The sequence below is a fragment of the Globicephala melas genome, chromosome 12 (genome assembly GCF_963455315.2).
Source record: "Globicephala melas chromosome 12, mGloMel1.2, whole genome shotgun sequence".
Lineage (NCBI taxonomy): Eukaryota > Metazoa > Chordata > Mammalia > Artiodactyla > Delphinidae > Globicephala > Globicephala melas.
Window position 1 is genome coordinate 55,818,659 of NC_083325.1, and position 12,105 is coordinate 55,830,763.

Here is a 12,105-nt window from a genome sequence, read left to right on the forward strand (position 1 = left end):
TGATGACTAACGGTGTTGAGCATTTTTTGACGTGCTTGTTGGCTATCTGTGAATCTTTGTGAAATGTTTGTTCAGATCTTTCACCCATCATTTTGTTGTTTTGTTTTTGTCTTTTTTGTTTTTTGGGTTTTGATCATTTTTTTTTGATCATTTTTTAAATTAAGCTGTAGGAGTGGCTGATATTTCTCAGTTTCCTCATCTGTAGGTAGCAGGTATGAATTCCGCCATGACACCTGGGCTACAAGAAATGCCAAGCTTAGCCACTGTCCACACAGCCCTGGACTCATAAGAGCCCACATATGTCCACTCCTGTCCAAGGCATGTGAGATCCATGCTAGGAAGAATGAGGGGGATGCCACAGGATGTTGGGGGATGCGGTAAGAGGGCAGTGGAAGTGTCTAACACAGAGTGATTTGAAGGGAAGTAGCATTCATGGCCCCTGGCAAAGAGGGAAAAGAAGACCAGCAAGCTAAAGGATATTATCTCCACGGGAGGAAGGAGGGAGGGAAGGGAGGGGGGAGAGCTCACTGGCCCTGGAGCCAGAAAAAAATGGAAATGTAGCAGACATATAAGCCAAACTGAAAGCTCATAGCAGAGCTGGCCTGTGAATGCCTCCCTGAGGACTTTCTACCTGTGAGGTGACAGGGAGACATAAACTTCCTGCTCTATTTGCAGAGAGCCCTGAAAAGCTGACAGTGACCAGCATGCAGTTGCAGGGCGTTCTTCTCAGCTGCCCTGCCCTGCCCTGTCCAGTGGGGTCTTAGCTGCAGTTACTGGCTCCATCCCAGGGCCAACAGCCAACTATGATCACATTAGAGAAGTAGTATATTGGAGGGTATATCCGTTTTATTATTTGATGCCCCGATTTTAGAACCTAACCCTCCCTGAGTTGCAAATCACAACCATAAAGAAATCTTTTAATACAGAGAATTAAGCTTATAAAAGTATATTAGGAGACAGAAATCATGCCAGTTGTTTAACAAAGAGAATGTAATACAGAGAACTGTTAACTAGGTTTAAAGTTGTTAACTAGTAACTGAAAAGTCAAAAAAAAATCTGCAGTATCACAGAAGTAGCAACTGTAAGAAGCAGTTATACCCGCTAGGGCTGAGGGAACCAAAGAAGAAGGTGAATTACTAAACCTTGGAAAGTGGAGGATGACTTCTGCAGAATTGAAACTCAGACCTCTGACAGGGCATGCCAGCTTCTGGAACTGGTAACTCTGATGGGGTCACTTTAAAGCTGATTCTGCGAGAACTGGAAAAATTGCAAATTGGATTTAGAAATTGCCAGGGGAAGAAGCCAAGGTGATGAGCCCAGGAGCCACAGGCAGCCAGGAGACAGGAAGCAACCAGGAAAGAGCAAGTCCCCTCTCCTTTCTCCATCCCTGCAGTCTCCCTCTATTACCTCCACTTTGCAGGGGTAACAGAACCAGCTGGCAAAGCATAAATGGAGTTTGCAGAATCCCAGGCCCTGCATTATAATGCAGAGTATAGAAAGTGAGTTTGGAGCTGAGAGACAGTAGCTTAATAATTGGTTAATACATTAGAAAAACATATAAAAACATCTAACTCTTGCCTGTATAAAACTTTTAAATAATAATCTAAACAATATCAACATAGAAGTTGCCAGTAGGGAGTTCCAGCAGGAAGTTAAATCTTGCCCAGATTCTTTTGTCCTTGACTTGTTCTAGGGGTCGATACAGATGCTTATTAACAGTACACATTAGAAATTACAAGTTTACAGACATGCATGTATTTAAAAAATAACCACTAGGACTTTCCTGGTGGTGCAGTGGTTAAGAATGCACCTGCCAATGCAGGGGACATGGGTTCAATCCCTGGTCAGGGGAGATCCCACATGCCGCAGAGCAACTAAGCCCGTGCGCCACAACTACTGAGCCTGCTCTCTAGAGCCTGCGAGCAACAACTATTGAGCCCGCATGCTCTAGGGCCCTTGTGCCGCAACTACTGAGCCCGTGTGCTGCAACTACTGAAGCCTGCGCACCTACAGCCCATGCTCCGCAACAAAAGAAGCCACCACAATGAGAAGCCCGTGCATCGCAACGAAGAGTAGCCCTTGCTCACCACAGCTAGAGAAAGCCCACGCACAGCAACGAAGACCCAGCACAGGCAAAAATAAATAAAATTAAAAATAAATTAAAAAAATATATACATATATATATAAGGCTTCCCTGGTGGCGCAGTGGTTGAGAGTCCGCCTGCCAATGCAGGGGACACGGGTTCGTGCCCCGGTCCGGGAAGATCCCACATGCCGCGGAGCAGCTGGGCCCGTGAGCCATGGCCGCTGAGCCTGCGCGTCCGGAGCCTGTGCTCCGCAACGGGAGAGGCCACAACAGTGAGAGGCCCGCGTACCGCAAAATAAATAAATAAATAAATAATAACCACTAGACACATAGGACTAGAAGGTAGAGGGGGGAATGGGTCAAAGAAAACTTAGTAAGTCAGGTGTAGTAGACATGGTTCACTACCTTCCAAGCATCATTTCCCACCTCCCAGTCATGAGGCAGAGTTTTATGTGAATATCCCACCCCACCCCCATGGCCACAGACTTTGGGGGAAGCCAACTCTGCCTCCAGTTTCAAGCACAAATCTTAATTTGAATAAATCAATCAGAATATCTCTCCCTTCACTCCAGTAATTGGTTCAGGTTGGGGCATGTGAAACTTGTATTGCCAGTAAACACACCTGGTTCTCACTTGGGGGCAATTTTGCCCCCCAGGGACATTTGGCAATGTCTGGAGACATTTTTGGTTGTCCCAACTCGGGGAGAGATACTGGCATCTAGTGGGGAGAAGCCATGAATGTGCTAAACATCCTACAATGCAAAGGACAGCCCCCTACAAAAATTATCCACCCAAAATGTCAGTGGTGCCAAGGTTGAGAACCCTTCATCTAAAAGAAAAGCTATGGATAGTTTCCATCTCTTGACCCCTCAGGGAATCAGCCTTGGGATGAAGCTGATGCTGCGGTTAGCAGATCTGAGGAACAGAAAGAACCAGGGTCTATTATGACACCACTAGTTCACAAGCTCATTCTTCCTCTGCATATCCAGTTATATAAGTCTTTAACTTTCTCTTGGTTAAGCCATTGTTTAACTGGGGCCTCTGTTATTTGCACCCATGAGCACCTTGATAAACTAGAAAAGAGATAATTTATGTAACACAGCAGGTTAGGCTAACAGAAACCTTTAAAACTACATTCCAAGCAGAGAATACACATTCACAAAAATTGACCATAGACTAAGCTGCAAAGGAAATCTTAACACATCCCCACTGAAAAATAATACACAGACCATCTTCACTCACCACAATGCAATAAAATTAGAAACAATAAACAAAACAAAATGATAGCTGAACAAAAATCAAAACAAAAAAACCCCCTCAAACCAACCGTATGTCTAGAAAATTTAAAACAGACTTGTCAATAATACAAGATAAAGAGATAGCAGGGCCAGAACCCAGATTTCCAAATAACCAGTACAGTTCATGACCTAGCCCTTTTATTCATGTTTGTTCTTAAACATTTGCTTAATTATATGAAAGGGAGGGAAAGCGGGACAGAGAGGCAGACAGAGACAGACCAAGGTGAGCTGGGATAGGGATCGGCTGGAGAAACTAGTTCTGTCCGTTGACAGATTGAAGAGATCAGACTGTTAGCAGCCAGACTCAGCGAAGCCTGGAAGTATCTACTGGCTTTAGTGACCTGGGCAGGCAACCACCATCCAGGGGAGAGCAGAGCCAGGCACCAGCAACCAGGACAGGCTCTGATGAGCTTTGGTCCTCGGGCAGCGACTGCTTCTTGCTCCACGTTGCACATGAGCTCCTGTGTGCAGAGAGGAGAGCTGGCTGCTGTGAGTTGGTAAGAGCCAGAAACTAGAAGGAGCCCATGGGTCAATAACTGGAAGGAGTCCGGGTGGCTGTGACTAAACAATGCCAGCACACCCAGAGAGAATTCGAATTGTTGACTTTCTGAACATTGGAGTCAAATGGTGCCCAGCATCTTTTCATATGTCTCTTGGCCATCTGTATGTCTTCTTTGGAGAAATGTCTATTTAGGTCTTCTGCCCATGTTTGGATTGGGTTGTTTGTTTTGATGATCTTAAGCTGCATGAGCTGTTTGTAAATTTTGGAGATGGTTAGCAGGGTGGAAGGGTGGGGGGCAGGGATAGTTAGGGAGTTTGGGATTGACATGTACACACTGCTATATTTAAAATGGATAACCAAATAACCCAATCAAAAAGTGGGGGGAAGATCTAAATAGACATTTCTCCAAAGAAGACATACAGATGGCCAACAAACACATGAAAAGATGCTTAACATCTCTAATTATTAGAGAAATGCAAATCAAAACTGCAATGAGGTACCACCTCACACTGGTCAGAATGGCCATCATCAAAAAATCTACAGGGCTGGGCTTCCCTGGTGGCGCAGTGGTTGAGAGTCCACCTGCCAATGCAGGGGACACGGGTTCGTGCCCCGGTCCAGGAGGATCCCACATGCCGCGGAGCGGCTGGGCCCGTGAGCCATGGCCGCTGAGCCTGTGCGTCCGGAGCCTGTGCTCCGCAACGGGAGAGGCCACAACAGTGAAAGGCCCGCGTACCGCAAAAAAAAAAAAAAAAAAAAAAAAAAAATGTACAAACAATAAACACTGGAGAGGGTGTGGAGAAAAGGGAACCCTCCTACACTGTTGGTGGGAATGTAAATTGGTGCAGCCACTGTGGAGAACAGTAGGGAGGTTCCTTAAAAAACTAAAAATAGAGCTACCATATGCCCCAGTAACCCCACACCTAGGCAGAGATCTGGAGAAAACCATAATTCGAAAAGATACATGCACCTGATGTTCACTGCAGCACTGATTACAATACCAGGACATGGAAGCAACCTAAACGTCCATCGACAGAGGAACGGATAAAGAAAATGTGGTACATGTATACAATGGAATATTAGCCATAAAAAGGAACGAAGTATGCCATTTGCAGAGACGTGGATGGACCTAGAGATTGTCATACAGAGTGAAATAAGCCAGAAAGAGAAAAGCAAAGATCTTATAATATTGCATTTGTGGAATCTAGAAAAGTGGTACAGATGAACTTATTGGCAAAGGAGAAATAGAGTCACAGATGTAGAGAACAAACTTATGGTTATCAAGGGGGGAAGGTGGAGGGGTGGGACAAATTGGGAGATTGGGATTGACATATACACACTATTATGTATAAAACAGATAACTAATGAGAACCTATTGTTTAGCACAGGGAACCCTACTCAATGATCTGTGGTGACCTAAATGGGAAGGAAATCTAAAGAAGAGTGGATATATGTATACGTATAACTGATTCACTTTGCTATACAGCAGAAACTAACACAACATTGTAAAGCAACTATATTCCAATAAAAATTAATTAAAAAAATAAAAATAAAATGGATAACCAACAAGGACCTACTGTATAGCACAGGGAACTCTGCTCAATATTATGCAACAACCTAAACGGGAAAAGAATTTTAAAAAGAAGAGATACATGTATATGTGTAGCTGAATCGCTTTGCTGTACACCTGAAACTAACACAACATTGTTAATCAACTATACTCCAATATAAAATAAAAAGTTTAAAAAAATAAAAAGTAAAATGCAGGGTAACTGTCATTCTTTTCTTTGAACTGCATATCAGAACATCTGTTGGGCTGAAATCATGGAGGTTTTTTTTCCTTGTAGTGGGAAGTCATTCATGCCTTTATCCACCCACCCACCCATCCATCCATTTAACAAACATCCAATCATCTCCTCTGATTACTTGTAGATGAGAAAGACAAAGAATATGGTTTGAGTTATTTTGGTGCCAAACAAGGTTCTAGAAAGAAATTGCTCAGAAAAAAAAAAAAAACTAAATAAATACCTAAAAAGAAAAAGGAGAGAGAAGCGGGGAGGGGAGGGGTATGTGAAGAGGAAACAGGAGGATCCCAGCAGGGGAGGGCAGGAGTCTTGTTTGCTATCAGACTGGGGTTTTTTTGTTTTTGTTTTCCAAGCTAAAAAATTTATTTTTTCAAAAAAATATATATTTATTACAGAAAATTTAGAAAATACAGATAAGCAGAAATATGAAGAAATCATAACTCAAAGATGACTTGCCAAAATTTTGGCACTTCCAGATTTTTTTCTATGAAAAAATATCTTTAATTCAAACTGCAAGTATTATCTTCAAATACAGTTTTTACTTAATAAAAGTAATTCGTCTGACTGGGTTTTGATTTGCACAAGGAGCCCCTGTGTCTGAGGGTGCTGAGAAAACCCGCCCACCCCAGGCAGCAGGGAGTGGCCAAGATGGGATGGGGACAGGAGTCGGAGGAGTTTCGAGTTTCTTAAGCTCTACAGTCTGGATGCTGGTGTCTGAGCTATGTTCCTTCTCCCCCACCCTCACCTCCCTCCTCCAACACACAGGCGCAATCTTCCTAAGAATTCTGAGTCGGGAAGAAAGCAGGTGTCCAATCGTCCTTCCCCCTCCTCCGCACCCACACAGGCAAGCATCGGGTCTCCCTGCGCCCCGAGGGTCCCGGGTTAGCGCCTCTCACCCCAGGCTGGAATCGTTAGCCCATTAGGTTTGTCCGCCCTCCGCACCCCGGATCCCAGATTCCTGAGGTCCGAGTGCCCGGTTCTTCATCTGTAAAACTCCTCATAAATTGTGGTGTGACTTGAATATGCCCCCAAGACACGAAAGGAGCTGAGAACAGTGCCAGGCACCTTGTCGGTGCTTTGTCCGCCACCTGCGAACGTAGGTGAATGGACGGCGCCCCCCAGCCCGGCGCAGCGAGTACCTGTCTTGCGTCCGGGGCTCCCAGCATTGCGCCCCCCGCTGCTCCTCCTGTCCTCTCCCGACCCAGCCACAGGTAGAGCCGAGCAAGCAGCCCCCAAGAAATCTGCGGACCCTGGCCCGACCTCTGTCCTCGTGAAAGGATAGGGGACTAACATCAATCGGGGCCTATGGTGGCCGCTATGCAACCCCGAGATGGCTGTGTAGACATTCCCAGTTTTCAGATGCGGAAACTGAGGCCCCAACCCAGTGCCAGCACCGCTGTATTCAGGCGCTCTGGTTTACAAACCCGCCTTCTCCCCCTCATAGGATTTCTTTGGGTTTCTCTGGGGCCCAGGCGGAAAGTCTGGGGACAAGGGACCAGGAAGTTTCTCGATCCTGTGACTTACGCCCGGATCGGGCGCCCTACTCCGGCGCGGGTGGGCGGGGCGCCCAGACTGTGCTGCGAGGCTGGACCAGGCGGCGCGGAGCGCGCGGGGGCTCCAGACCAAAGTCCGAGAGGGGCCACAGCGCGTCACGGGTGGTTGCCCCGCCCTTTGACCCTCGGGATGCTGATTAACCAGGCGGCCAATAGGCGGTCGGGCAGAGGCGCGCCCCTCCGACGGCGCGGAACACACGGCTCTGGAGCGCGGCTCCTGGGGGACCATGGAGAGCCCCGTGAGAGTGAAGGCTTGGGTGCAGGAGAACCGCGCCTCCTTCCGGCCCCCGGTCTGCAACCAGCTCCTGTGAGTCCCACGCACGCCCCCACCCTCCTGCCCTCTGTCCTCACCCCCTTCTCCTCCATCTGCACCCCTCAACCTCCAGCTCGGAGTTCGTCAACCCAGAAGCTTGCAGAAAGGGGGATGCCATTCTCGTGATGTTCAGGGAAGGGTGAGGACGGGCTGTCCCGGGTTTCACCACCTTCGTCTGTTCCTCTTTCTGGTGACTGCGTGATGCCTTGACGTCTGAGGATGGCTGGGTGACGGAGACTAAAGAGATGCCGATGCCAGACGGCAGCCCTGTCCCCCTGGGCTGAGAAACAGCGCTCCAACCCCCACTGAAATTGGGGGGTGGGGAGGATACCCCAGAATCAATTGTAGAACGGAGGCCTGGGGACAGCCCAGTCGTACACGCACACTCCGTTCAGGAAGCTGCAGGCAGAGGGCGAAGTCAGAGGGTCAGCTCCTGCGGGGGGATCTCCACTTGGTGCTCTTCCCAGGCCCCGCTTTGCAGCTGGGCGCTCACAGACCCCCACCAGGCCCTCCCTGGCCACCTCTGCCCCAGCACCCAACAGGGCTGACCGTCTTCCTCCGGCAGACCTCTGAGGCCCTCCGCTGTGGACCCTTCACCTCCTTCCCCCTCATTCGCCTGGGTGGCCCTGCCTCGTGTGCGCCCCAGCTCCGGGTTCACAGTCCTGAGTTTGCTGGGTCCGCTGAACATCTCCAGCAGGGCGGCTCCTCAAACCACACAGCTCCAATCACTAACACCTTGACAAGCCCGAGACTGCCAAGTGTTTTCACATCCTCTCATTTAATTCTCCAGTAGCCCCATGAGGTGGGATTTTTTTTTCATATCTTTATTGGAGCATAATCGCTTTACAAGGTTGTGTTAGTTTCTGGTTGTACAACCACGAGCTGGTTCAGGACCTCTCCCCTCTCATCCACTGCAGGCACCAGAAGCAGCTCAAAATCATGTTCGTCGGGGGTCCCAACACCAGGAAGGACTACCACATCGAGGAGGGTGAGGAGGTAGGCCGCAGACTGCCCCCCTCCCCCCCAACCCCGCACCGACCCAGCCTGGGGGGAGGGGACACTTCCCCTGCCAGGGCCAGAGCCTGTGGATGAGAGAGGCGGGTGGTCAGATGACTGATGGGTGAAGGGGGCACAACTGAAACCACAGGGTAAAACTGCTGCCTCCAAGTTGTGGGCATCCAGTGACACCCTTGACAACTCGGGAAAGAGTCCAGCCTCTGCGGGTGTGAGAGGCTCCAGCTGTTGGGCATCAGCCCCCAGGCACAGAGGCCGTCCATGCTCCGGGGGAGGATGCCCTGGCCCCTCACCCCCAAACCTGAGTAATGCAAGATTGGCCTCCAAAGTGAGACCCCCTCCTTATCTAGAGGGCTGGGAGGCCCCCTCCTTATCTAGAGGGCACAAGACACATCAGTTGCTAGGAGCGATTTGATGGAGGGGTGGGCAGGTGGGAGGGGGAATTTGTACTAAATACCCTTCTGTACCTTGAATTTTGAACTGTATTTCTGTGCTATCAACCCCAAGGTAAACAAACAAAAGTAAACTCAAAAAAAAAAGATGGGCCCCTTTGAGAGACACAGATGGGTTCCCAGCTATCAGAATCTCTGGTGGCAAAGGTTCAGTATGGGGGGCCTAATGCTGGGGTTCAAGGTCCGGGGTTCAGCTTGGTCACCAGCCTCCACCCCCCACCACTGGTGTCTCAGCCGCAGCCGGGGACTGGAGGGAACATAGGAGAATCACTCGCTTAACAAGCATTTGCCAAGCACCTAAGGCATGGGTGAGGGCAGAGCGGGGAGGACCCCAGGCCAGCCAGCCCCTCACCTCTTCCCGTCCTAGGCCCCGCCCCTCTCCCGCCACCCACTTCTCACAACACACCTCACTGGAGGCCATTTTCCTCTGGAAAAAGTCAGCAGGAAAATCAAAACTACAGAGAGAAGATGGGATTGGATTGGGAGTGGCCCCAGTGGGGGAGATGAGGCCGGTCACAGGGTCTTTCCTGCCTGCCTCAGTCAGCCTCAGGACCCCCATCTTGTCTTCCAGGGGCTTCCACCCTGTGAGCCCAGGTCTCAGTGCCCACCTCTCCCGTCTCCCTCCCTCCTTCCTCCCCTTCTTGCCCCCTACCACCTCTGTCCCAGCCCCACCTCAAGGTCTCCCCAAGTGGATGGTATCCACTTAGGGGCCGAAACCAAACCCTGACTCAGCTGGGTCGCTGGCGGGTGAGGAGGGCTGGCTTGAGCAGGTGTCCCCACTCTGGAGGGACCCTCAGGTGGTTGGGAGGAATTTGGGAATTCCCATCAATCTGTGATGGCTTGGTCCTACCTGCGGCGGGGGAGAGTGCCAGCCACAGGCCCTGGCAGCCACAGGGCTGAGGGTCAACATCCTCTCTGTCCCTGCCTGTCCTTGAATCTGAGGAGAGTCCAGGGGCCAGGCTCCTCCCTGGTGAGGGAAGGGAGTCACTGAGCCAAATTCTCCTCCTGGCTGAACTGAGGCCTCTGCGACAGCCTTTCAGGTGCCCGGGCTCTACCCACCACACACACTCCTGTCACCTGACTCCTTCCCTTGGGGCACACAGGTGCGAGGGAGCCTGGGCTGGGAGTCAGCTGGACCCGGAGTCTGCCTCTTACCAACCATGTGATTTGGCAGGGCCCATCACATCACCTCTCTGAGACTGTTTCCTCGCAGCTCACGGGGGACACCGGCCCCTGGCCGGTGGAAGGTTGCAGTATGGGTAGGGTATGTGCACAGAGCCTGGCACAGGGTTTAGGTGCTTAATACACGTGGGTTCTCTGCACCCTCAGCCCCTCTCTGCCCTCGCCTGCCTGTAAGGCCTTTCCAGGCTGCGGAGGCCAGATTCGATTCAACAGCCAGTACAGTTCATCTTCTAGTTAGCCACAGGCCCCAAACATCATTTACTTCCAAACAGAGCATCATTCCTTTTGGATTGCCCGTGGCTGTTTGGGATTTTCTGCTGTTCAGGATCTGCACCTCTGCTCCAGGCTAGGCCTGTCGCTCATCACAGGACAGGCCTCTAAAATTCCACTTTCTAAGATTTCTTTCTAAGTTGTTGAATGGCCACTAACACCTTGTAGCCTGCCCAGAAAGGGCTTGACTTTGGCCCAGACCATCACTCCAGCCCTGCTGCCCACTCCAGCTTTCCCTGATATTTGTGGGGCCTAAGGGGTATGGCCCCCTCCCTAGAATTCTCTAGGCCTTTCCTCCTCTCCCCATAACCATGGAAGGACACCTCCCACATCTACAAACACATAGGGGCTTCCTCCCAGCTGAGGAGGGTTTGGGGGTAGTTTGCAGAATTGCTCCCTAGAAGAGCCTGATAAGTTTTTTCTTATTTGTTTTAAATAACTTGCATGAATTATTTTTAATAATAAAAGTAAATATTGTTTATTGTAGAAAACGTGCAGAATATAGGAAAGACAAACGTAAATGTATACCTCATTCATAATCCCACCACTCAGGGATGCCATGGTGAACACTGCCTGGATTATACATGTATGACTACATAATTAGAAACCTGCTGGGTGTAGCTCTGAATCTTGCTTTCATATGATAACTTTAGTATTTTCCCATTTTATTAACGGTTATTCAGAGACATCGTTTTTAATGGCTGCATAATGTTCTCTACTTTGTCTCTATCATAAAATAGTGCCATTTCTCCTACTGCTATTATTAGCATTATTTTTGCTATCCCTTCCATCACTAATATTAATAGCTAGTAATAGCTAATATTAATAACTAAGTGCTGGGTACCTTTGTGTACAGCATCCTGGGCACACTTCACAGCAACATTCTGAGTAGATACTGTCATTTTATAAATGAGGAAATGAGGCACAGAAAGGCTAACTGAATTGGCCAAAAGTACACGGTGACCTGGCCGAGCTGAGGGCCAGGTGACACTGGATGCTATGCCTTTAATTACCATGTGCTGTGATAAAACAGCCATGTACGTCGGCCATGAGGCACGTGCATTTCTTAAGATTTTTTTTTTATGTGGACCATTTTTTTTTAAGTCTTTATTGAATTTGTTACAATATTGCTTCTGTTTTTATGTTTTGGTTTTTTGGCCGCAAGGCATGTGGGATCTTAGCTCCCCGACCAGGGATCGAACCCCCGCACTCCCTGCATTGGAAGGCAAAGTCTTAACCACTGGACCACCAGGGAAGTTCCGAGCCAGGTGCATTTCTGATTCACTGCAGCCACTTTCCTAGAGATGGAATGACTAGGACAAGCTGTAAGGTGGCCAACTGTCCTGGTTTTCCCTGGACTTTGACAGTTTCAGCGTGGAAGGTCCTGCATCCCAAGAAACCCTTACAGGGGTGTGAGCTGTGAAGGCTCTTCCTGCCCTTTGCCACATTGCCCTTCAGAGGGGTTGTGTCAGCTTGTCCTCATGTCAGACTGTAAAGCCACATTTCTCTAGTTTCCCTGAGCTCACTTGATTTCTTTTAGTAGACTCTGGGACAAGAACCTCTATCTCCTCTAACTCCTTACACGATAGTAATAATTATTACTAATAACACCTCTTCAGCTATTGGCTGG

General features: G+C 49.1%; 1 protein-coding gene across 3 annotated transcripts in view; it reads left to right on the plus strand.

Moving 5' to 3' along the window:
* Positions 1 to 12,105, plus strand: part of HAAO (3-hydroxyanthranilate 3,4-dioxygenase) — a 28,039-nt gene that overhangs the window by 7,808 nt on the left and 8,126 nt on the right. For 2 of the 3 annotated variants that reach the window (XM_030857814.3, XM_070046897.1), the window contains exons 1-2: positions 7,327 to 7,551; positions 8,475 to 8,553. In XM_030857814.3, the coding sequence (XP_030713674.2) occupies positions 7,472 to 7,551; positions 8,475 to 8,553 (159 nt within the window). In that variant the 5' untranslated portion in view covers positions 7,327 to 7,471. Of the gene's footprint in view, positions 1 to 7,326; positions 7,552 to 8,474; positions 8,554 to 12,105 lie in introns of those variants that run through there. The other variant, XM_060309942.2, reaches the window with a different exon arrangement.